Raw genomic sequence first — 26,656 nt, 5'->3', positions numbered from 1 at the left:
ACTGTATTACTATAATGTACATAATAATAATAATAATAATAATAATAATAATAATAATAATAATAATAATAATAATAATAATAATAATAATAATAATAATAATAATAATAATAATAATGTACAAAAATCAAATGATAATCTGTTAAATTCAAATGCTTTCTATTGGAAGTCACCAACATATAGTATAGATATCATATATTGAGTGTTAGCATAAGTGAATATTTTATATTCTTCAGAGGTAGAGATTTCTTGGAACATACTGCTGCTACAAATTAAAAAACTTTACATACATTATGTATATTAATATCAATACTAGTAACCCATATGAAAGTCTTTTTTTTTTGTTGGACGAAACTTACATAAAAGGATTAATTTTAGCATATGGTGATATGATATGCTTTGTACAGGCCAAGAATTAGAGTGTTTTTTCCTCCTTTTTTTTTTTTCATGGAATTAGAGTGTTAGAGTCCAAAAAGCCACCATTGCCATAAAATTCTATTAAATGAACTCAGAAAGTCTATTTTGAAGAATACTAGCCACACAAATTAGAAATATTGAATTATTCTGTTGGTCTTGATAGTTTTACCAAATTTTTAATTAGGTCATTATACTTTTTTTTTTCTTTTTACCTAAATTTCTACACTGTTTTTAATTTTTTAATTAGGCAATTTTCATATAAAAAATATTGAGATTAATAGAATATTTCTGTCAAAATACATGCAATAAAAAATTTAATTAGATTTTTAAGTATGAATATTTTCAATTTGCGAAAAAATATTCAGTTAACTTTAATATTTTTTACATTAAAAAAAATTTAATTATAAAATTAAAAACAGTATAAAGATCCAATTGAAAGAAAAAAAGTATAAAAATTTAATTATAAATTTAATAAAACGATAGATACCAACAAAATAACTAACCCAATTAGAAACTATACTGTATAAAAATCTGTTATGCTCTTTGCACATAATCATAAAACAAGTTTAATTCCCCTCTCTATCTCTCTATCAAGGATGTGGATGGCTCCATTGTCTCCTCTGTTCTTCAAAGCTTGCTACCTTAGCTGATTGGTTCAGATCACCAAGCCTCTTTACATACAAAGAATGATAAGCTTTTTCATCCACATGGCTTAGAATCCTCACCAATTTTCCATGTTTCTCATCCACCACTGTTATGCCATCAATGGATTCATCACCTTGGGCCAAAACTCTAATGGGCTTCATCTCAAAGTTTGCATCAATACTTGAAGGCCCATTAGCCAACACAACTGCACCTAGAATTTCTCCTAGGAATGTGTCCTGCATGCCACATTACAAAGCTTTCTAGTATATTTTCAGGGAGTTAAACCTCATTTTGGTCCCTGAAATTGGCATGTTGTACTAATTTGATTCATGACTTTTCAATTGTTATAATTTGATCATCGAGATTAAAAAAAAGTGTACTAATATAGTCCTTCGTGTATATTCCGTCGCTAGAATTCAACACTGTTAGTGGCGTAGCTCAAGTCTTGTCACGCTAGACATATTAAAACGACGCGGTATGCATTTTGGCACTAAAGAAAGCACTAAATGACGTCGTTTGAGGGTTTGAACAATACTAAAACGTTATATCCCTCCCTTTTGATATTGTTCAAAACCTGAAATGACATCATTTAGTGCTCTTTTAGCGTCAAAATGTATACAACGTCGTTTTAATATGTCTAACATGGTAAGACTTGAGCTATCTCACTAACGGCGTTGAAGAAGGACTATATTGGTGCACTTTTTTAAATCTGGAGGACCAAAGTGTGGCAATTGGGAAATCAGGAATCAAATCAGTGCAACTCGCCAATTTCAAGAACCAAAATAGGGCTTAACTCTATTTTGCAGGTTAAAAATGAGCATAGTAATAAGCATGAGAATGTACCATATGTTGATATCTGTGGTGGATTTGCTTCAAATAGTGTAGCCTTGAAAGGAGGCGCTTGGAAAACACAGCTTCAGGTGTTTTCTGTTTGCAATGCAAGCTAGACAAAATAGTTGAGAATGAAGTTGCACTTTGTTGAACACTTAGTGGAATGAGTGTGATATTAACTTGTGATTCAAACACTGTCTTGGCTGCTAAAGGATCCAGAAACATATTGAATTCTGCATACTCGTTTGAAGGGATGGAAAACACATTTCCTTTGTCACTACCATTCTTGCTCATGTGTCCCCCCATTACATAAACCTCCTGAATAAACCTTTTGGAATCAATGCTAATCATGTCATCATATTAGCCCATTATGGTAAAATAAACATGCTCTATAGTACACACTTTTTTTGACACCGGTCTTTTTTTTAATGATTCAAAAATATTTATTTAATTTATTTTTAGTGTGTATTTTATATTTTAATAATCGATTTTTTTATATGTTAATAACTATTGTATTTTTATACGAATTTAAAAAATCTTTGGTGTATAAATAATATTATTGGGTAAATCACCAAAATATACTCGAATAATTTTGTCGTGGACAATAATGCACTTAAATTTTGGTATCGATAAAAATATCCTCAAATAATTTAAAAATGTGATAAAAATGTCCAAAATTAAATATGTATTCTCAAAAAAATAATTTAGAAATTGAATTTTGATACAATTTTTTACAAGTATAATTAGAAAAATGAGATATTTTTATTCTTAAAATTTGATAATTTTTCGCTAAATATATGTTTTTTGTGTGATTTTTTGTGTATATTTTTAAATAATTATCTAAATATTTCTATAAAATTCTGGATCAAATGCATAAGCGATTTGTCACATACTAAAATCGTTTACCGCTAATAAAAAAATCATTTTTGGATATTTTTATCACGTTAATAAATTATTTGAGGATATTTTTATCAATATCAAAATTCGAATGTACTTTTATTAACGACAAAATCACTCGAGTGCGTTTTTTTGTAGTTTATGCTAATATTATTAAAGTAAATTCTATGGTGTCTTTTATTATGATGTCTAAATTACTTAACTTAAATTTATAAGTAAAAAATAAAATATATAAAAAAAATAAAATATTTAAAATTTATTAAATATTATCTATTTATCTTATTTAATAAGTTAGACACAATATCATAGATTCATAGACACCATAACATTCACCTATTATTAAACGTAGAATATAACAAGTTACCTGAATTCTAGAGCTTATGTTACTGATTGACACAAGCTTTGCCAAATTAGTGAGGGGTCCATTGGTCAACACTGTAATCTTGGAATGTGGATTAGTTTTTTGCAATATTGAATCCCAAATTTCCATAGCCAATGGTTGTCTAAGTTCAGGGTGATCTGTATCCCTTGGAGCCCCAAACTCTACCGAGTTTTCTGCCGTATACCTGCCACACACACTCGGTCAACTCAAAGTCAAAGGTATCCATGGTCAACAGCAATAACAAAAAATAGAAAGGCACCTTCTTGGGCTTCGAGGAAGATGGCGGGCCAAGCCATAGAGAGTATCAGAGTCCAAGAATCCACCATATCCATTGGGAATGGCCTTGGCATAGTTACATGATCCAACAGCTGAGAATGTTGGATCTGATTGGTTCATAGCAAACATATCTCCAAGCCCAACTGGGATATCATCACGGCCCATCATATGCAGTATGTCATACACCACATCTATTGTTGCACCATTAGCCCACCCTGTTGGGCTCACTATTATTCCCTGAACCAAACCCACAATCAAAACTTCAAAATAAAGTGAGAAAGTAATGTTTTTAATTACCTTTAAATTTATAATTTTAGAAAGCTTTCAAGTATACTGATACATCAGTATTTCAGAAAATTTTAATTGTTAATGTTAATTATATATTTTTTATAATTAAGATCAACAGTTAAAAATCATTGAAATATCAATGTACCGATACATTTAAAAATTTTTCTATAATTTTTATCATTTGTTAGTCTTATTATTTTAATCTAAGGATAATTAAAATACTACTTTATCATTTTACCAATTTTTCCATTCTAGAAGAGCTTAATCCAAAATAAAATATTGAAAAAAAGACAAATAGATCCCTAACTTTTTGCCCCGCGAACATTTTCGTCTCTAACCATTGAAAAATACTTTTAAGTCCCTGACCTTCACAAAACTTGGACGGATCAGTCCCTGACGGAGGCATTTAGACGGATCAATCCCTGACGGAGGCATTTGGACGGAGGGACTGATCCGTCTAAGTTTTGTGAAGGTCAGGGACTTAAAATATTTTTCAATGGTCTGGGACGAAAATGTTCGCGGGACAAAAAGTTAGGAACCTATTTGTCCTTTTCTCTAAAATGTTACAACACCTTAAGGTTGATGAGTTGAACAGGAACTTTAAGGAGGTAAAATAGGGCAAGAAAATCTCCAGGACTCATGTCCATGTCAAACACAACAGGCTTCCCTAGTCTTATATTTGCAAAATCTGGCATGTAAGTTACTTCTCTGTAGTATGGAAATTGTGTGCTGAAATTGAACCTCCCTGCATTTTCTCCTTGCTTTAGAACCTATAATTCAGATACTAGTATCATTTCAAACACTCAAATTATACAAAATAATAATATAACATGTACAAGATAGTGAACTTACATTCAAGAAGCTTATGAAAAATTCTCTGTCAAGTAAACTATTAACATCTCGGTTAGACTTAGCTTTTGTGGCCACAAGTACCCTCACTGAGTCTGTACCATTTTCCTCAGCTGTATAACCATCCTATACAACATTTTGCAATACAAAATTAATACATAAAACATTATACTATAAGTAAATTAAGTTAAATGATAAATGGAGTTACCTGACATTTCCCTTTACCATTCTTCAGAATGCAAAATGGATCTCTAAGTCCTGTTTGGACATGACCACTATGCAAATCACCTTTCTTTAGATTGAATTTAGGAACTTTGAGGCCATCAAATAATGGGTTTGATCCATCATATACTCCATAAGGTTTATTTGATGTAACTACAGTTATGTTCATATATTCCATCTCAGCAAATTCATTTTCTCCTTTAGAGTTACTCATCATGATTGAGGCTGCCACACCACATGTGAATGAATCCCACATGAAATAACTCTGCCAACAACAATGCTATGTTAACAAGTGCAAAACCAATCAATCAATCATGGGAATGAATGTACAAATTACCGTGTAGAATTGGTCGTCGAACCAAGTATCTCGAGCCATTTTCAAGGACTTGAAGCAGTATTGTGCCTCATAAGTTTCTTGACTCTTTTCAAATTCATCAAAGAATTCTCTAGTGATAGGGATTGTGTTTGTGGCATCAAGAGGAACAAGGGTCACAGGGATACCAGAATGAATCACCTATCATAATAACAATAATAATCAAACACTTTGATTTGTCTAAATTAACTTAGATAAGAGTTTAATTGCTTTGCAAGTAATAACCTGATATGCTGCAAAAGGGTCTCCAAAAATGTTGAACTCTGCATAAGGATTACTAGTATAGTCTGTGAACAAATTGCCATGGTCGCCGCACTGACGTGCCACGCAGGCAGAGGAGGCATTCTTGGGGCAGCAACCAGTTGGATTTCTTGACCTTACACCACCACCCATGATGTAAATATGGTCCACATTTTTCTTGAGGTGTGGATGAGTCATGAAAAGAATAGCCAAGTTGGTATGTGCTCCAATCACAATCAAAGTTATAGGACCTTGAGATATTTTGTCAATAAGCACTTGTTGACAAGTTGGTTGCCTTAAGGGAGTGTATTTCCTTCTGCCCTAATTTCATCATCATGAGTATACAGAATTAACAACATTTTTTAATATTTTATAGAGTAATTAAACATTGATTTTGATACCTGTGGAAGGAAAGCTTTCCGGATTCCATAATTTGCATCAATATCTAATCTCCCTCCTAGACCAATAGGAATTGCTTGCCTGTATCTGCACCCTCCTGTTGTTCTCATTCCCTGATCAATAATTGGAACATAGCCACCAACATTTGGAAGGATGGTACCATTTGGGAGAATTCCACCTTCACCTCCAATTCCAACTGCTACATCATCTCTGTTCATCATGTAAAGCAAATCATAAACCTGGTTCACAGCATGGCCGGCATTAGTCCAAGCATTTGCATTGATGGTCACTGCCTGCAGAGTAAAGAATGTCAACTTCACAAGATAAAGCAGAGAGCACTATATATGCAACTTTTGAAATATACCCTTTATTTTTAAAAACAAAAAGTTCCCTTTTTTCACTGTGAAATTAGCTGATTGATTCAGCAATACACAAAGCATATTCCAATCAAGAAGAAAAGAGAAAAGCATAATAACAAAATGACCTCTAAGTGAAACTGTGATCTGTTTAATTTCAAGAGGTAGAGAAGAGCAAAGAAATCATCAGTATCAACATCTGTGTCCAAGAGAATCCTCCTTGGCCCTGGACTTGCTTCAACAGTGTTCATAGAAGCTCCAAGTGTTCCTAACACAGCCATTGATAACATAGCAGCTACACAAAACCTCATTGGAAACAACATTTGATTTCTCTTACAATATATGTTCTAATAAGATAAAGAAAGAGAGTTAAGAAGGAAGAGGTTTGAACAACTTAATTGTACTATGTAATATCACCATCCAGAAAATACATAAATAGTTATTAATAGATAGATATCATAAAAGCATGCAACTTGAGAAGAAGAGGAAGAAGAAGAAGTAGAAATGAATGAAGACTAAATAAATAAGAGAAGGCTAATTAAGTAGTATACAAGAAGGCAATATAACTTGTTCAATGGCTTTTTTCTACCGCATATATATATAAAATCACTATATGGCGAGGGAGAGGGTGACTCATCATAAGAAATATTCTCATGAATAAATATATAAATAAAAAAGATTACATATACACACAAAAAAATATTTACCAAATTATTTATTATGTATTTTTGTATAAATATATATATTGTTTAACTTATTTTTAATTTATATTTATTGTATAGAAATGATTTTTTTTTTGTCTACACGTAACATAATTGAATATAGATATACTATAGTTAACCTTTTTAAGGTGGAAACTCAGGTGCAGTCGACTTTACGTGAAGTTGATACCTGAAAGTCGTTAGATGATTTGACTGATTTGACTAAATTTTCATCTAACGGTTCTCAGATATCAACTTCATGTGAAGTTGACTTCACCATATCTAAAATGGTCTTTGATAAATTTTAAGTTAGATATTTTGATTTTTAATAAATTTTTATTTTTTACAAGCATTGAGAATTACTCCTAGAAATTGGTTTTCCCATTTGTGTTTAATCAAACTTTTAATATTAAATAAATTTTTAATCAATTTTATTATAAGATAGTTAAATTTAAAAAAATCATCATAAGATAAATTAGTATTTTTAAAATAATAAAGAGACTAGTTTATTTGATAGAAGTAATGATAAAAAAAAAACTCTTAGAAAATAAAAAAAAATTAAAAAAAAAATAAAATGTCAATTAATTTTAAAAAAAAAATCAATTTGAGTGTTTATTGTAACTTTTTTTCATTTTTATCTTTTTGACTATCTTTTAAAATGTTCTTGGTCCTCATACTATAAGCTAAGTCGTTGTATAATTAAATAGAGTATTGAAGTGTTTGATTTAACTACTTTAATACATTTAAAAGTCTTATAAATATGAAAAGATGACTGAATGTTTATGGATTGGTACATAACAACACTTTTTTTTTTCAAGCATGCACTAAATATCTAAGACACATATATATCAGGTTTCTTAAAATAATTATCACAACATAATTCATTTTAGCTTTTACTTAAAATTGGAAGATGAATAGTTGTAATAAAACTTTTAAAAATGGTGAAAGAACGTTAAAGGGAAATTTTGAGGCTCAGGCATACCCACCAGCCGTCTTCCTAGTTCCTAGCCCCTCTTTTCTTTATTTTATCATAACTTATAATTATAATTATTTAATTATTAATTATGTTGTCACTTTCATTATATATAAAAAGGGGTAAAGTAAATTAGTTTTTGCCCCAAGCTCCCAACTAAAGTAACTAACTGTATTTCTTTAATTAAAAAAAAAATAAAAAAATCATGAGTTGTTTCCTAATAAAGTCTATTTTGTATCAATCCTTTTTACACATCTTTCATACGTTTTCTTATAGTATAAAAGGAATTGTTTTTATCTTTTCTAATTTTTTTATCAATCACTTTTAATATAAAAATATATATATATATAAAACAATGTATTAAAAAATGATTTTTATAGAGTAAAGTATCGTTTTTGTCCCCAACGTTTGGGGTAAGTCCTATTTGTATCCCTAACGTTTAAATCGTCCTATTTGTATCCCTAACGTTTATAAAAGTGATTCAATGTTATCCTACTATCAATTATACTAACAAATCAGATTATATTTTTCAATTATTCTCAGTTAGATGTATTCATTATCAAATAGGTCTCACTTGGATGTGTTCGATTTTAATATTATACCCACTATTTGTATTTAGATTCAATTATGTCCCTAGAAAAGTGAATTATGTAAATGTTGTAGGAATTAGTTTCAACTTTTGATGAGCTATTTTTCGGAGTGGATCATCGATTCTATCCCAGACATTTGTATTCTAACTTCAAGAAAAGATTTTTAAAACTCAAACTAAAGCGTTCATGATGTGTAATTGACGGCAGGATAACATTGAATCACTTTTACAAAAGTTAAGGATACAAATAGGACGATTTAAACGTTAGGAACACAAATAGAATTTACCCCAAACGGTAGGGACAAAAACGATACTTTACTCATTTTTATATCATTACTCATTATTATAACCCCAAATAACTAAAATGGTATAGTATCAAATGCTAGTTAACTTATTTTTATATTTTTTTGTGGAGGTTAAACATATGGATTCCTTTCCCAATTTTCCAACACCCAAATAAATTAAGAGTTGGGTCTACATTTTGTCAAAAAAGTGAATGTATTTAAAGAGATGCAATGCAATAATGGGTGAGGTCATTGCTAGCTTAGAGCATTTTTAATTGAGTATTTTTGGAGGATTATTTTTTATATTTTTAAAAAATAAATTAATTTAAATTTAAAATTTATATTAAAATTAATTTATAAAATAAAATTAATATCACCTTAAAAATATAATATTATTTTAATATAGAACTAATAAAAATTTATTATTTGTATAATTATATTGATAAAATAATTAAAAATAATATAAAATTTAACTAAATTAAAACTAAGTATTGAAGAAGCAAAATTCACTTTTAATTTTAAATTAGTTTTCATGACATATAACCCCACAAATATTTATGTGTCATCTTATAAAATTTTGTTGAGTTTGAAAAATTAATCCAAGTGATAAACAAACATTATTATGCATTCACCAATTGTTTGTTTAATAAGTTTGGTTTGATGTATAGAAAAAATAATTAATACATGACACATGGAACAAATAAACAAGATGGACTAAAAAAATGAAACAAGAATGTATTGATCCAATACAAGCTCATTTGGTAATCACATTCAGAATCCATCACACTTCAACCAAGTCACCAACTTCTACACTCTAAGAAACTTGAACCCCAAGTTCAATTCACTTTAATCTCACTTGGCTTCCACCAAAAGTCAAATCCTCTCTCCTTTATCCTTTCACTTTGGTCACGTCATTCGCAAGAAAGAAAGAAAGTAAAAGAAAGTGCAGAAGCTATGATGGGTTGAGGAACAAAACATTTGTTTCCAAATCCGAGCAAGAAGAAAGGGCTACAACCAAGTAGCCAGTTTCATATGGTCAGAACACATCAAAAAGTATATTCCCTCATTTGTGTTACACCAAGGAACCAAGAAAAAATTCACAAAGTCTCAAGTACAAATCAAGCAACTATGGAGAAAGTGAAGTCAACTATGGTCAGAAGCTCGTCCACGGTCTAAATCAAAATTTGGAGTCAAAGCAAATTTTTACTGTCAAAATTGAAGAAGCTTGAAGAAAAAGGACGAGAGTAGGTATGCTACATGCAACAGATTCGGCCTTCTCTCTCGTCACTGATGAAGCCGCTGCGAATTCAGAAGAAGGAGAAGAAGACAGAATGGATCTTGAACTAGCTTCAACCTTGAAAGCTTCACTCTTCTAAGGATGAACGGCCAATGGTTGAAAGCAAGTGAGTAAGAACAAAGTACAGAGTTTGGTTCTCATAGCTTTCTAAACTTGTTGAGTTCTTCTCCTTCATGGTTCTCATTTAGTATTTTTTTTTTCAGTTTTGTTTGTTTGAGTCTCATTGAAAAAGGCAAACATGGTGAGATTTGTAAGAAAAAGCCAATGAGAGGTAAAAGACAGTGAGTAAAACTTGGAGAAAAAGGCTTAAGATGTCTCAGTTTTTTTTTATACATCTTTCTGTTTTGTTTTATGATCTTGTGGGAATTCCTTTACAAATTGGGTTAGCACTTGACTGTTAAAAGCTAGATTAAAGTCTAGTCAAATTCAGATTGAGTTAGAATCTGAATTTATCCAAGATAGGATTGAGTAGATCGTAGGAAAAGATTGGTGTATGTATCTTATGAAAAAGATAGTGAAATTCCATCATAATTGTGATAGAGACTGGATGTAGGCTACATTGCACTGAGTAACTGAATCAGGATACATTTGGATGTCACTCTCTCTTCTCTACTCTTTTACTGTTTCTGTAATTCAAGAGACAAAATGAAAAGTATCTCCTAACTTGACAGGAGACAAAAATAAAATATCTCTTAAGTTCTTTTAATTAGAAGCGAAAGTTAAAACTAAGCAAAAAAAAAATCAAGATTCAACTCCCCTTTCTCTTCGTCACTGATAATCATCAAATTTAAAATAAAATTAAAACTAAAACTAACATTAAAAATATTCTTAGCATATTCTTAATTATTATCTCCCACGCTATATATAGAACTTTTGTTGCTGTCTACTTCCATTATAATACTAGACCTCTCATATATTTACTTTTTCTAATGAAATTATCTTTAAAGTAACAAGAATATATACATATTAATATAATAAGTACTTATTATATTTTGGAGAGCATTCATAGAATGGTTACCCAAAATAAAAAAGATCATCATTTTCATATTAAAAATTTAAAGTGGCTATGTTATGCCAATATAAGCATTGTCTAGCTTGAAGAATTCAAAAGAACAATAATAAAATTATGGATGTCCCCTTATCTAAATGTGAGAATCGCCTTTTTCTCTAAACTTTTGAAATGTGGGAAAATTGTTACTTGACGATATTCTAATCCCATTGACTGTTTTTCTATTTATTAATTAGGAATTAGTATTTAACAATATATTCTTTTTGGTGACTAATATTTAACAATATATGGTCATATTTACATGTTACGTATATAAAGCGAATAAAATATCATATTCCAAATCGGTAACAATAAGTACCCTATATATTGAGCATATACCACAAAAATTAAAGACCAAGGTATATATCCAAATTTGATTCTGTGGATGAAGGATACACATTTAGTTACTTTAATCACACTCTACATGCAGAAAAATGTGTTCATAGATGCATTAATTAGCAACATTATTATATATATATAATATAATATACCATATCATATTCGATCCTCCTAAATAAAGTTAAGAAATATATATATATGAGAAAATCAAGAGTACATCCATATCTATATATCGTTGTTCTCGTAGTACTTATCGATCACCTCCCACTTGGCACATGAATATGTATAGAGTATAATGTTTCGGTTCTAGTTCCCTTGGGTGTGCCAAAATGATGATGATGATTTCTCATTGGTCCTTTCTATGTGTCATTAATTTAAGAGTAGCCTTACACTTGTTTTAAAGCCCAACTTGTTTGGCAAGCTTTAAGGATCTCTGATCAACCAGTGAATTTGATGAGTTGGTTTTTATATAATAGCAAACAGTGCCCTTTTAGATTCTTTTTTGGTCTCTGGTGGATTTGGTGTTCGAGAAATAACGAGATCTTTCATCCTCACGAGCATTGGACCACAGACAAGGTGATTAGTATGACTTTGTCCTTAGAAAAGGAGCTCCGAAATATTTTTGAGTTGCAACGACTATCTATCCCCTCAACCATTAGTGGCTCTTGGATTCCCCCATCAGTGGGTACCTTTAAGATTAATTGTGATGCTAGCTATCCTGGCAGTGGTGCTCGAGTTAGTTTTGCTTGTGTTAGCAGAGATTGGAAGGGAAGGTGGCAACGAGGCTGTCTGGGAACAATTGAGAGTCGTAGCATTTTGCAAGGAGAGTTGTTTGCTATTTGGAGAGGCTTTCTTTTAGCATGGGACTCGGGACAAAGAGACATTATATGTGAAAAGACTGTGTGGAGACATTTACTATTGTCAATAATTTACAAGATTGCTCTGGGTTTATTAATCCTTTGGTGTTAAAAATCCGAGATATCATGTCTTGGAAATGGCGTGCTGATCTTCGGTTGATCTTGAGAGATGCAAATACAGTAGCAGACATCATGGCAAAGACTGCAATGAGGACTATTTCTCCCCAAGTGGAGCTTCCATTGCCTTGGAAGGAGTTTGAGAGTAGTATTCAGCGAGACTGCCTTTCTTAAGCAGTTTCTTGTTTTTTTTTTTTCTTTCTTAGTTTTTGTTTATTTTCTTTTAAGTCACCAACAAAAAATGAATTTGGATTTTTTAAATTTTAAATTTGTATTTTAGAAGGTAAAATGTGATCTTTTATCCTTAAATAATTTTTCTCTCATATTTATTTTTAATTTCACCTATAAAATAAATAATAAGAGATCACACTTTACTTTCTAAAATAAAATTTAAACTTTAGAGAATCCAAATCCGTTTTAAATTATCAAACATTAATTATCTGCATATGCAAATGTCCAATTGCCATATAGTACAAATTTAATTTTCATACACTATTTTATATATATATATATATATATATATATATATATATATATCAAAATATATTAAATTTAAGTTATTAATATATTTATTATATAAAAATTAAAAAAAATTACTAATAATAAGTTAATAATCATAGATCACATCTTAGCTAATTAAACACTGTATATATTTAGCTTATATTTCGCAATAATAATAATGTATTTAAATTCTGCTTTTTAATATTTACTGTGTGCTCTGCTCATCAAATGAAATTTAAGATCTTTGGAAAAAAGAAAAAGTAATAAATCCAATTGCCGCAACTTGCATTGAATGAGAACTCTAGTTATTCGATGATCATGATGCATAGTTGAATGGTTTGATTCAACAAATTAAATATCCTTCTTCACTTAAGAAATATATATATATATATATATATATTATGTGTGTACTAAAATTAATCACAAATAATTAATTAATAATATAAAATATGTATTAAAATATAATTTTATATTAAAATAAATAAAATAATATATATTTATATATAAATAGATATTAATTAATTTTAATATATAAATAATATTTTTGATATATATATATATATATATATATATATACTACAACAAATTTGGCACTTAGTGGCGGTTGTTGGGGCCGTTTAGCGGCGGTTTTGAACCGCCGCAAAATATTTCGCGGCGGTTTAATGAAACGCCGAAAGATGGGGCACGGCTAAATGGTTGACGGCGGTTTTAGCTAACCGCTGGAATAACCGCCACTAAACGTCTTTCAATTTTGCGGCGGTTTACAACCGCCGTTATGATGAGTTTGAAAAATTCCAAATTAAAATTAGTGATGATCAAACATTATTAGTAGAATTAATTGTAAAATTATTAATTTGAGCTTTAATTCCAATTTGCTAATTAATAATTCTGATTACCTGCAGGTTGTGTCTTGGGCCGAAAAGAAAAGAAAAATATAGCAAGTCCAATGGAATATAATTTTCAGCATTGATGCAAAATTATTTTGTGAAGACTGAAATAATGTTTTGTTAATTGGGCCAGAATCTTGACAAACAAACCCAATACAATCAGCCTTGTTCAAGAAAATATTTAAGTTATATAGCTGAATTGATAGTGTAAGAGTTGGGCCAAATTCAATTATTATTAGCCCAAATCTATTTTGAAGAAGAGATCCACTAAGCTTGGTTCAAATTGGAAAAATGAAAAAGAGGGAACCATGCATGCTTCCATGGATCCCATTCTCTTCTTTTGGTGGATTTCAAAGTTATTAAACTTGCTTTAATTGCATTGGAACCATGAGAGAGAAAATAGCAATTGATTAGATTGCTATCATTAGTGTTACACGCTACTCAACAAAGGAAAGTGGAAAACTTAATTCACTTTATCAATTTCATTGATTATTGTTCAAATTTCTCTTTCTTCTCTCTCATCTCTCTTCTTGCATTCGGTCACTTCACAGAGGAAGCAAGGAAGCTAATGCAAGCTATCAGAAAAGAGAAGAAGCTAGGAGCAAGGCCATGGTAATGATGGATTCAAGAAAAAAGAAAATCTGAAGTATGAAGTGGCTGAGATCTTTACCACATAAGGTAAGATGTGGTGAAGTGATCAAAAGCTCTCCATACCAAAAATGGTGGAGATCCACTTCGGTCAGAGAAAGAAGATCCTTGGAGGGATGGCTTGTCTCTGCTTTTGCTCAACCACTACAGGGGGTAGCCACTGTAGCTACGTGGTGGATGAGGCAGAAGTTGGAGCAGATGAAGCTTTCATCATCAAGAACTCATCAAGGGCTAGGAGTCCTTCTTAGAGTGCAAGACAAGATGGAAGGCTCGAATTGATGGAGCTTGGTGCAAAAGGAAGACACAGAGGTAATTGCATGTTGGATATAGCATTCGGTTTCCTCTCTTCTCTCTCTGGATGAACCGGTTTTGCATGAAGAAGAAAAAGTTGGCTCGGTTCAAGAGCTTCAACCTTGGAGGCTTCCCCTTCTATAAATAAGGGTGAACAGCCAGAACTTGAGGCAAGGAGTGAGAGTGCAAAGCACAGAGTTCTCATAGCTACCTAAGCTAACAGAAGTTCTTCTCCTTCAATGTTTTCTATTTTGTAATTTTCTGTTTAATTTTGTTTATCTTGAGTCTCATGGAAAAAGGCAAACAGTGAGGTTGTAAGAAAAATCCATAGAGCGAAAAAAGGCAGAGAGTGTAAAATTAAAAGAAAAAACCATAGATGTCCTTAAAAGTCCTTTGTACATCTGTGTTGTGTTTCATGATTCTGTGGAAATTTCCTTGCAAGTTGGGTTAGCACTTAGCAGTTGAAAGCTTGGCTGTGATCAAGTCAAGTTCAGGATTGGGGTTTAGATTCTGGACTTGTCCCGGATAGGAAGGGTAGTTCCTAGGGAGAATTGGTGTATGTAATCATGAAGATTATAGTGAAATTCCATCATTATTGTGATGGAGACTGGATGTAGGTTGCATTGCACTTGGCAGCTGAACCAGGATATTTCGCGGTGTGATTCTCTCTCTTTTTTCTACTCCATTTCTGTTTCTGCTGCATAGGAGATAAAACTGAAAAATATCTCGGCCGGGTTACGAGATAAAAAGAAAAAGTCTCGTGGCTGGGTACGAGACAAAAATTAAAAAGTTCCCAGAAGTTGTTTCAAAGACCAGCAAGTTTTAATAAGCGAAAAAGGGGCTAAGATTCAATCCCCCTCTCTTAGCCACTGAAAACCATCAATTGGTATCAGAGCTTGGTCTCAAAGAGACCAAGCTTTGTAGCTTGGAGAAAAGATCCAGATGGCCGAGAACAGTGGCTCAAACTTGGTGTCCTACAATCTGACAGAAGGACAGTCAAGCAACATACCTCCTCTTTTCAATGGAAAAAATTATACCTATTGGAAGGAGAGAATGAAGATTTTTGTGCAAGCAGTAGATTACAGACTATGAAAGATCATCCTGGAGGGTCCTCAATATCCAACCACCACAAGTGCTGAAGGAGTAGTCTCCCTTAAACCAGAAGTCAGTTGGACCGAAGAAGACAGAAAGAAGGTGGAGCTCAATGCCAAGGCTATCAACTTGCTCAACTGTGCAATCAGTTTCGAGGAATACCGATGGGTATCACGATGCACAACGACAAAGAAAATCTGGGACAAACTTCAAGTCACTCATGAAGGAACCACCATAGTAAAGAAGACCAGGATAGACATGCTGAACAGAGAATATGAAATGTTCTCAATGAAGGAAGGAGAATCCATAGATGAAATGTTTGAAAGATTCAACATCATCATTGTTAGCTTGGATGCTATGGGGATTAAGTATCCTGAATCTGTGCTTGTGAGAAGAGTCTTGAGGTGTCTCACAAAAGAGTGGGAAACAAAGGCATTGATAATATCTGAGAGTAGTGGTCTTGATTCCATGACATATGATGATTTGAGAGGAAATTTACTTGCATTTGAAAATACATATTTAAAAAAGGATACAAAAAAGAAAGGAATAGCATTCACATATGTCACTAACCCCCTGGATGATGAATCCAGTGATTATTCTTCTAAAAATGAATTTGTTTTGTTTGCCAAAAAATTCAGGAAAATGGTAAAACTCAAGGAAAGAAGCAAAGGAAGCAGCTCTAGGAAACAGAAGAAAGATTTCAGCAAGGTGATTTGTTACAACTGCAAAGAGACTGGCCATTTCAAATCGGATTGTCCTAAGTTGAAGAAGAAAGAGAAGCCAAAGAAGGGAAGGAAGAAAGGACTGATGGCTTCTTAGGAGGACTTGAAAAACGACTCAGAAGATGATGAAGAATCAGAAACCAAGTCCCAACCATGTCTCATGACAGATCACGTTGAACAGGTAGTCTCTCATTACCCTGACACTGAAGATCTTCATCTTATGATAGACCACCTTTCTGAAAAAATTAGATGCTTCTTGCTTGATAACCAAGATCTTGAACAACAAATCATTATTCTTAAAGCTGAAAATGATTTTCTCAAAGATAAACTGAGAGAGGCTGAAACTGCTGCTGAACTTGTTGAAGAAAACAAGAAGTTAAAAGCTCAACTTAAAAGCTGTGAAAGTAATCATTCTGTGGTGGCATATGTAAACTGTTTTAAAGAAAATGAAGAGTTGCTTAAAGAGGTCAAAAGGCTTAAAAAAGACTTAGCCAAGTTCACTCAAAGTTCTGAAAATCTAAATCAAATCTTGGCTAGTCAAAAACCTCTTTATGATAAAGCCGGCTTGGGTTTTCACAAAGCTTTCAAATCTGTTGAAAATTCATCTTTTGAAAACATGGCTTCATCTTCTAATGATACAAGGTTTCAAAACCCAACAAGCTTTAACAAAACAGCAACTCCAAGATTTCGTAGACTATGCAACCAGAATGGTCACTTTCCCATTCAATGCTTCTTTGGTGAAAGAATGATTGGTAACAAAGTTTGCAAAATTGTTTTTTACTACAATAGATTGGGACAAAGAAGATGGGTTAACGTGAAAGGATCCAAGAAGATTTGGATACCTAAGGTCACTTGAGTTCATTTTGTAGATATGCCTAGCATCCAAGCGGAAGGACCATATGTGGTACATGGATAGTGGATGCTCTAGGCATATGACCAGAAAGACAACCTTCTTCATAAAGCTTGATGAGTATGATGGAGGGTTTGTCACTTTCGGTGATGATGGTAAAGAAAAAATAGTGGCCGTTGGAAAAGTTGGTAAAAAATTTTCTTCCTTTATAAATGATGTTCTTCTTGTTGATGGCTTGAAACACAATTTACTAAGTGTAAGCCAATTATGTGATCTTGAATATGAAGTTGTTTTTAGAAAATTGGTGTGCTTAGTTATTTGTGAAAAATCTGGGGATATTTTGTTTGAAGCTAAGAGATGTAATAATGTGTATGGATTGACTCTTGAAGATTTAAAAGATCAAAATGTAACATGCTTTACCTCTCTTGAATCTGAAAAATGGCTATGGCATAAGAAATTGGGTCATGCAAGCATGTACCAAATTTCTAAACTTGTTAAGAAAAACTTGGTAAGAGGAATTCCAAATATTAAATTACTTGTGATGCTTGTCAATTAGGCAAACAAGTAAAAACCTCTTTTAAACCAAAAGATGGAATTTCTACCAAGAGGCCATTAGAAATGTTGCACATTGATCTTTTTGGTCCTACAAGGACTCAAAGCTTAGGAGGTAAACACTATGATTTGGTAGTGGTGGATGATTACTCTAGATTCGGTTGGGTACTTTTTCTTACTCATAAAAATGATACTTTTCATGCTTTCTCAACCCTTTGCAAAAGAATTCAAAATGAAAAAGATTTAAAAATTGCCCATTTGAGAAGTGATCACAGAAAAGAATTTGAAAACCAAGACTTTGAAAAATTCTGTGATGATTTTGGAATTGCTCATAACTTTTCATGTCCTAGAACCCCTCAACAAAATGGGGTGGTTGAAAGAAGGAATAGAAGCCTTCAAGAGATGACTAGGGCTATGCTATGTGAAAATGAGATTCCAAAATTTCTATGTGCTGAAGCTGTAAATACAGCTTGTTACATTTTGAATAGGACCATTATTAGAAAAGGGTTAAAGAAAACTCCTTATGAGCTATGGAAAGGAACCCCTCCTAATCTTAAGTATTTCCATGTTTTTGGATGCAAATGCTTTGTACTTAACAATAAAGAAAATCTTGGTAAATTTGATCCAAAATCCTATGAGGGGATGTTTGTTGGATACTCCACCACTAGCAAGGCTTATAGAATTTACCTCAAAGAACATAGAACAATAGAGGAATCTATACATGTTTCTTTTTGTGATACTAACTCAATTCCCAGTGCTGTGATAGAAAATGATACAGATTGTGAAGATGCTGTCAACATGAAAACCAGTAAAGAAAATCCCAAGTCTGTCCAAAATGACGAATCTGTCCGTCTAATTTTGTCTCATCAGGATGGAGGAGACATTTCTATTTTGTCTCCTGAGCCAGCAAGAGAATCTGGAACAGAACAACCCACTGAAACTCATCAAAGCTCAATATCATTCCAGAAGCCAAGAAAATGGAAGTCCATGAAGGGTTATCCTCATGACTTTATCATTGGTGATCCCTCTCAAGGTATAACAACAAGATCCTCAACCAAAAGGCAAACCGAACTAAGCAATCTTGCTTTCTTGTCACAAATAGAGCCTAATAATGTGAAGCAAGCTCTTGAAGATCCCTCTTGGGTCAAAGCCATGCAAGAAGAGCTCACTCAATTTGACAAGAATGAGGTTTGGACACTAGTACCTCATCCGGATGGTAAGAAGGTAACGGCTACTAAGTGGATTTTCAAAAATAAGTTAGGTGAGGATCGAAAGGTTGTTCGTAACAAGGCTAGATTAGTGGCCCAAGGTTACAATCAAGAAGAGGGTATAGATTTTGATGAGTCTTTTGCTCCGGTAGCAAGAATGGAAGCAATTAGGTTGCTTCTTGCCTATGCTGCCCATAAGGGTTTTAAAATATTTCAAATGGATGTCAAATGTGTTTTCCTTAATGGTTTTGTTGATAGAGAAGTATTTGTGGTACAACCCCCCGGTTTCGAAGATAAAGAATTTTCAAACCATATTTTCAAACTCTCAAAAGCTCTTTATGGTCTTAGGCAAGCTCCAAGAGCTTGGTATGAAAGGCTTAGTGCCTTCTTGTTGGAAAATCAATTTCAAAGGGGTACCACTGATACTACTTTATTTATTAAAGCATCTAATCATAATATTCTCCTAGTTCAAGTTTATGTGGATGATATATTGTTTGGATCGGCCAATGAATCCTTGTGTGAAGAGTTTGGAAAACTCATGACTAGTGAGTTTGAAATGAGTTTAATGGGAGAATTAACTTTCCAAATCAAACAAACTCCTAGTGGCACTTTTATTCACCAAGGAAAGTATGCTAAAGAATTAATAAAGAAATTTGGCCTAGAAAACTCCAAACCTATAGGAACACCAATGCATCCAAACACTAAGCTTGATAAAGATGATGATGGCAAAGATGTGGATGAAACACGGTATAAAAGAATGATAGGATCACTCATGTATCTTACCTCCTCTAGACCGGATATTATTGTTCAAAGTGTGGGTGTATGTTCAAGATTTCAATCTCACCCAAAAGAATCCCATCTTACGGCCGTTAAATGCATCATTAGATACATTAAGGGAATTAGTGATTATGGCTTATGGTATCCAAAATCTGATGATTTTTGTGCAATAGGATTTTGTGATGCAGATTATGCGGGAGATCGGATGGATAGAAGGAGCACATCCAGCATGTGTTGCTTCCTTGGAAGCTCACTCAACATGTGGTCAAGCAAGAAACAAGCAACAGTAGCTCTATCCACAGCTGAAGCTGAATATATTTCGGCATCTGCATGTTGTTCACAATTAATTTGGTTGAAAACTCAATTGGAGGATTACAAATTAAAAATCAATAGTATATCCTTGTTTTGTGACAACATGAGTGCTATAAACATTTCAAAAAATCCTATTTTGTACTCAAGAACCAAGCACATTGAGATCAAATATCATTTTATTAGAGAACATGTGCAAAAGGGTACTATTGATATTCAATTTGTAAAATCCGAAGAACAACTTGCGGACATTTTCACTAAGCCCTTGTGTGAAGACAGATTCTGTTCCTTGAGAAATAGTTTGGGAATGATAGAATTAAGTTCTATTGATAATTAGTGAAATTTTTTTGACTCTGTTTGGTTTTATCTCGTAGGAAGGCAGGAGACATTTTTTAGGACGTGAGGAACGTGCCATGATTCAGGGGGAGACTGAACTGATATTAATTATCTTGGGCCCCACCAAATTTTTTTGACCTTACTTTGACCCGTTTTGAATTTCTCATTGTGTTAATCATACTTTTGGAAGTTGTCATATCAAATCTTGTAGGAAGGAGTTGTTGTCAAATCAAATCTTTATCCTTCCCTCATCCCTTGATTCTAGGAGCTAACCCTTCAAGTTTTAATTTTAAAATCTTTCCTTGGTTAATAACAGCACCCCTTAATGGGTAATAACTCCTTCAATTCTCTCTCCACTCAGCATTAATTGCTTCCATAACCTCCATCCTCTCACCACTCTCTTCGACCTCTCTTCATATTCCCTCTCCCTTCTCCTTTTTCATAACATGAAAAAGAAAGTTGCTCCAAGGAAAAGTAGCCAAACCCACACACCAAAAAATCCTCCACTCTCAACCCTCAAACACACACACACATTCATATACACTCCACATTTTCTTCATCCCCCTCACCTTCCTCTAAACAAACAGACACAATGAGAAGAAAGGTGATAGCAACGAAAACTTCATCTAGAAGAAAGCTGGGAAAAGAGAAAAATACAATTGAGGAAGAAGAAGAGGAGTCTCACACATCTATACCTCATTCATCTCCAAAGAAAGCAACTTCTCATGCATCTGCCCGAAAGCTCTCAGAAGGCCAAAAGTTACATGCTACATAACACAAGGGAACCACCGAATCTGGAATTCCTGGATTTTAAGAATAAATACAACAAAAACCATTCCCATTTTGATCCAGGAAGATTTAATTCTTGTGCGTCTTATGAGTTTCACAAAGAGGTGTTGAAGAAACGTCACTTGTGTGCTTCATACATAGTGAACCTGGACTCTCTTGCTGCTAAAGGAATCAACTTTATCACTCTTTTTGAGAATATGAAGTGGTCTCCCTTGTTCAAAATTCAGAAACCTATATACCCTGTCTTGGTCCGAGAATTTTATGCAAACATGAGGCTGATTGATGGTGCAATTCATTCCTATGTAAAACGAGTTTACATGACTCTGAGCAGAGAAAAAATAAGCGCTGCCCTGGGTTATGTTGATGAAGGTCCAGCAGCTTATATGTCAGAAAAATAGAATTCTCATGTTGGAGTCACATATCAGATTGCTCTGCAACAAATCTGTGAAAATCTGTCTGGGCTGGATGGCACGGTTCCAACTCACAAGGCCCTTGGTCCAAAAAGAGCATTGCTGCACAGAATTATTACTCACATTCTGACTCTACAGAGTGGCTCACACAATAGAGTAACCGTTTCTGATTCCTTTGTCCTTTTTGCCATTATTACTTCATCTCCTATTTCCTTTGCATATCTTATGATAAGGCATATGTGGGAATGTGTTAGGAGCACTAAAAAGGCTAACCTTCCTTATGGCATATTTCTTACCTGCATCTTTGAATACTTCAATGTTGATCTAACTAATGAAGATGTAGAGAATAAAGTTTCATCAATTAAGGGAGGAGGAGTTTCAGGTACTATGAAAGGCACCAAAGGCAAACAGTCAATGCCCTCTGACAGTGATCTTGAGAGCCGCCCAGCCGAACCATCCAAGGTGACAGAATCGATTAAGGAAGTCCTCACTGAATTTTCTAACATGTCCAAACTGATGGTGAAATCCTACAAGGCCGCTCGTAAGCAAGCATACAAAAATGAAAAAGCTTGGACAAAGTGCCAAAAAAGAGTTGGTCTGATGCTTCAGAATTTTGAAGAGGAGATAGGGGCTACCGATAAGGATGATGAATCTGGATCTGAGTACAACCTCTTTGATGATTGAATTAATTGTCTCTTGTTGAATTCTGGTTCTGTTTGATTTGTTTTGGTACTTTGTAGGCTATTTGGATACTCTAGACCTCTGATATTTTGTTAACACTGGATATTTTGGATTTAGGTTATATTTGTGTGTGTTACATTGTCATTTTTTGCAGGTTCCCCTTTGATGACAAAAGGGGGAGGAAAGCTAAAAAAATTGAAAAGTTGAAAGAAACAAGGGCTGAAATCATTTTGATTCATGATCACCCCTGTACATATGCCTTATGGTTTGTTGATGTCGATGCTTTTTGATGCTCTTTGATGTTGATGATTTATGTTCTGAATTGTTGAAATATCTATTGAAACTTAGTTATCTTTTGATACTGCAGTGTTGATGCCTCATGCTCGGTCTCGTTGAAATATTTGTTGAATTTAGGATTTAGTTGATAATCTCTTTAAGCTTTGATACATTGATATATTCCTTATGCTCTGATATGACTCTGTTTAAGTTGAAAATATTTTTCTTACTATAAATTGATAATTTTTGCTCTGATATGAAGGCTGAAAAATGTTGTTCATTTAATCAAATTATTTGGGAATTATCAACTGTTTTTCATGTACTCTGTACTCAAAGCATTTTTTGATTGTTATTGAGCAGAAAATCATTTATATGATAACAAGTTAAGTTATGTTTATCATGTTATTTCTGCTCATAAATCAAGCCATTCAACATCTCAAATTCTATATGTTGAAAAACATAGTTGCCTTAAGCTTAATTTCAAAAGTTACAGGAAAAGCTTCCCTTGGTAAAATGGCATATATTAAGGGGGAGCCATGTAACAATTGGAAAGGTGAAGGAATCCCAATATTTAAAGGGAGTACTCTAATCTTTGATTTCTTTTCATTTCAATTTTTAATAATGTTTGTCATCAAGGGGGAGATTGATGAGTTTGGAAAACTCCAAATTAAAATTAGTGATGATCAAATATTATTAATAGAATTAATTGTAAAATTATTAATTTGAGCTTTAATTCCAATTTGCTAATTAATAATTCTGATTACCTGCAGGTTGTGTCTTGGGCCGAAAAGAAAAGAAAAATATAGCAAGTCCAATGGAATATAATTTTCAGCATTGATGCAAAATTATTTTGTGATGGCTGAAATAATGTTTTGTTAATTGGGCCAGAATCTTGACAAACAAGCCCAATACAATCAGCCTTGTTCAAGAAAATATTTAAGTTATATAGCTGAATTGATAGTGTAAGAGTTAGGCCAAATTCAATTATTATTAGCCCAAATCTATTTTGAAGAAGAGATCCACTAAGCTTGGTTCAAATTGGAAAAATGAAAAAGAGGGAACCATGCATGCTTCCACGGATCCCATTCTCTTCTTTTGGTGGATTTCAAAGTTATTAAACTTGCTTTAATTGCATTGGAACCATGAGAGAGAAAATAGCAATTGATTTGATTGCTATCATTAGTGTTATACGCTACTCAACAAAGGGAAGTGGGAAACTTAATTCACTTTATCAATTCCATTGATTATTGTTCAAATTTCTCTTTCTTCTCTCTCATCTCTCTTCTTGCATTTATTCACTTCATAGAGGAAGCATGGAAGCTAATGCAAGCTATCAGAAAAGAGAAGAAGCTAGGAGCAAGGCCATGGTAATGATGGATTCAAGAAAAAAGAAAATCTGAAGTATGAAGTGGCTGAGATATTTACCACATAAGGTAAGATGTGGTGAAGTGATCAAAAGCTCTCCATACCAAAAATGGTGGAGATCTACTTCGGTCAGAGAAAGAAGATCCTTGGAGGGATGGCTTGTCTCTGCTTTTGCTCAACCACTACAGGGGGTAGCCACTGTAGCTACGTGGTGGATAAGGCAGAAGTTGGAGCAGATGAAGCTGTCATCATCAAGAACTCATCAAGGGCTAGGAGTCCTTCTTGGAGTGAAAGTCAAGATGGAAGACCCGGATTGATGGAGCTTGGTGCAAAGGAAAGACACAGAGGTAATTGCATGTTGGATATAGCATTCGGTTTCCTCTCATCTCTCTCTGGCCGAACCGGTTTTGCATGAAGAAGAAGAAGTTGGCTCGGTTCAAGAGCTTCAACCTTGGAGGCTTCCCCTTCTATAAATAAGGGTGAACAGCCAGGGCTTGAGGCAATGAGTGAGAGTGCAAGGCACAGAGTTCTCATAGCTACCTAAGCTAACAGAAGTTCTTCTCCTTCAATGTTTTCTATTTTGTAATTTTCTGTTTAATTTTGTCTGTCTTGAGTCTCATGGAAAAAGACAAACAGTGAGGTTTGTAAGAAAAAGCCATAGAGCGGAAAAAGGCAGAGAGTACAAAATTAAAAGAAAAAGCCATAGATGTCCTTAGAGGTCCTTTGTACATCTGTGTTGTGTTTCTTGATTCTGTGGGAATCCCCTTGCAAGTTGGGTTAGCACTTAGCAGTTGAAAGCTTGGCTGTGACCAAGTCAAGTTCAGGATTGGGGTTTAGATTCTGGACTTGTCTCGGATAGGAAGGGTAGTTCCTAGGGAGAATTGGTGTATGTAATCATGAAGATTATAGTGAAATTCCATCATTATTATGATGAAGATTGGATGTAGGCTGCATTGCACAGCTGAACCAGGATATTTCGCGGTGTGATTCTCTCTCTTTCTTCTATTCTATTTCTGTTTCTGCTGCATAGGAGATAAAACTGAAAAATATCTCGTGTCGGGTTACGAGATAAAAAGAAAAAGTCTCGTGGCTGGGTACGAGACAAAAATAAAAAAGTTCCCAAAAGTTGTTTCAAAGACCAGCAAGTTTTAATAAGCGAAAAAGGGGCTAAGATTCAACCCCCTCTCTTAGCCACTGAAAACCATCACGCTAAATAGCAAATAAACGAAAACAGCATTTGTTTTGCGGCGGTTCTAAACCGCCGCCAAATTTTAGTATTTCCGTTCATAGTTATTAGAATCGGACCAGACCATCCGGTGATCCAACCGACTCTGTAGAATATCAACAACGTGTGGATCATGTTACCAATGTCATGTTACCACCAAGGCAAATGTCTCTTCGATGTATATAGCGCTAATAATTATATATATCATATGAACGCATTTGATTGCCACACAATTTTTTGTTGTATACTTTATATCTGATCATAGTTATTATAGGCACCTTATATATATATTGGGTAAAATACACAATTAAATTAAATGGGGGACATAAATTACACAATTCTACCAAATTGAAAAACATTAACAGGATCTCCCAAAAGTACATTCTTATGTAATTAGAATCAGTCTCATTCGAATTAGATAAACCAACACTAATTTGAATTAGTCCTATTTGAATTAGTAGTAATGCTTGTAATTCGAAATTATCCAATTTGAATTATGCTTGCATGTAGTCTTATGGTAGTTCGAATTAGGGTGATTCGAATTATGCACGCTACGACGCCCCTAGTAATTTGAATGGGTCTGCTTCAAATTAATTTTGGACCATAGTAGATCGAATTAATTTACACCTATTTATATATGATCCAAACGTATATAAAGAGTACAATAAAGAGTACATTTAATAATATCCATAATGAATTCAATAAAGAGTATAGTCAATCATAAATAAAAAAAATAATAATTATAAATATTTTTTATAAATTATTAAAAATCAAATATTTTCTGAAAATATTTATTAAGATTTAGAATTTAGTCTTTAATATTTAAAATTAGTGAAATATTTACCAAAAATATTATATTTTGTTGGTCAGTTAGCATTATTGAATCTATTAACCACAATAATATGCAGATGATTGATTGGTTTTCATATAAAAATATTTTTATTCTATTTAGTATTTAATTTTGATAAAACATTAATTAATTTTGAGTTTAGTTATTATGAATTCTTATATCTAAGAATACAAGTTAAGATTGTTATTAAAAAATTTTTAAATTTTTTATTTTAATAAATGCTCAACAAATCATTAAAATAAAAAATTTAAAATTTAAAATTATAATTATTTAAAATTAAAAAGTTTTAAATTTTTAATGACTTGTCGAAAATATTTTCAATTATTATTTTTAATATTTTATAGAAAATATTTATAATTATTATTTTTAGAAAATGTTTGATTTTTAATTAGTTCACAGTGATTTTATTTTCTTCTTTTACATCCATGTTTGAATGCAAATTTAAATGCCAATAAAGTAAACAAGAAAATCTTATTGGTAAATTTGTTCACATGAGTTAACATATAT

General features: G+C 32.9%; 1 protein-coding gene across 4 annotated transcripts; it reads right to left on the bottom strand.

Moving 5' to 3' along the window:
• Positions 1-849: 849 nt before the first annotated feature.
• Positions 850-6,815, bottom strand: LOC112741107 (nucleoside hydrolase 3). Of its 4 annotated transcripts, none has more exons than XM_025789947.3 (11): positions 6,304-6,815; positions 5,822-6,112; positions 5,406-5,741; positions 5,145-5,321; positions 4,794-5,072; positions 4,589-4,711; positions 4,309-4,506; positions 3,432-3,685; positions 3,155-3,356; positions 1,906-2,211; positions 850-1,322 (listed from the first exon to the last, which is right to left on the bottom strand). In XM_025789947.3, exons 1-11 carry the CDS (start codon positions 6,496-6,498, stop codon positions 1,311-1,313), a joined length of 2,373 nt encoding a protein of 790 aa, XP_025645732.1. In that variant the 5' UTR covers positions 6,499-6,815; the 3' UTR covers positions 850-1,310. The 4 variants fall into 4 exon arrangements, with proteins under 4 accessions (XP_025645732.1, XP_025645730.1, XP_025645733.1 ...); XM_025789945.3 differs by having other exon boundaries at positions 850-1,298; XM_025789948.3 differs by having other exon boundaries at positions 850-1,298; positions 5,406-5,736; positions 6,304-6,748.
• Positions 6,816-26,656: the final 19,841 nt, after the last annotated feature.

Source organism: Arachis hypogaea, chromosome 14, assembly GCF_003086295.3.
Source record: "Arachis hypogaea cultivar Tifrunner chromosome 14, arahy.Tifrunner.gnm2.J5K5, whole genome shotgun sequence".
Lineage (NCBI taxonomy): Eukaryota > Viridiplantae > Streptophyta > Magnoliopsida > Fabales > Fabaceae > Arachis > Arachis hypogaea.
The sequence above is the reverse complement of the archived record's forward strand: the minus strand, read 5'-3'. Positions and strand labels throughout refer to the sequence as shown.

Excerpts from the sequence above, each read along its gene's own strand:
- LOC112741107 (XM_025789945.3), bottom strand. The coding sequence starts at position 6,498 with ATGTTGTTTCCAATGAGGTTTTGTGTAGCTGCTATGTTATCAATGGCT. Across the intron at positions 4,712-4,793 it reads ATGGTAAAGGGAAATGTCAG|GATGGTTATACAGCTGAGGA; the intron begins GTAACTCCATTT and ends AATGTTGTATAG. Across the intron at positions 2,212-3,154 it reads ACATAAGCTCTAGAATTCAG|GAGGTTTATGTAATGGGGGG; the intron begins GTAACTTGTTAT and ends AGGTTTATTCAG.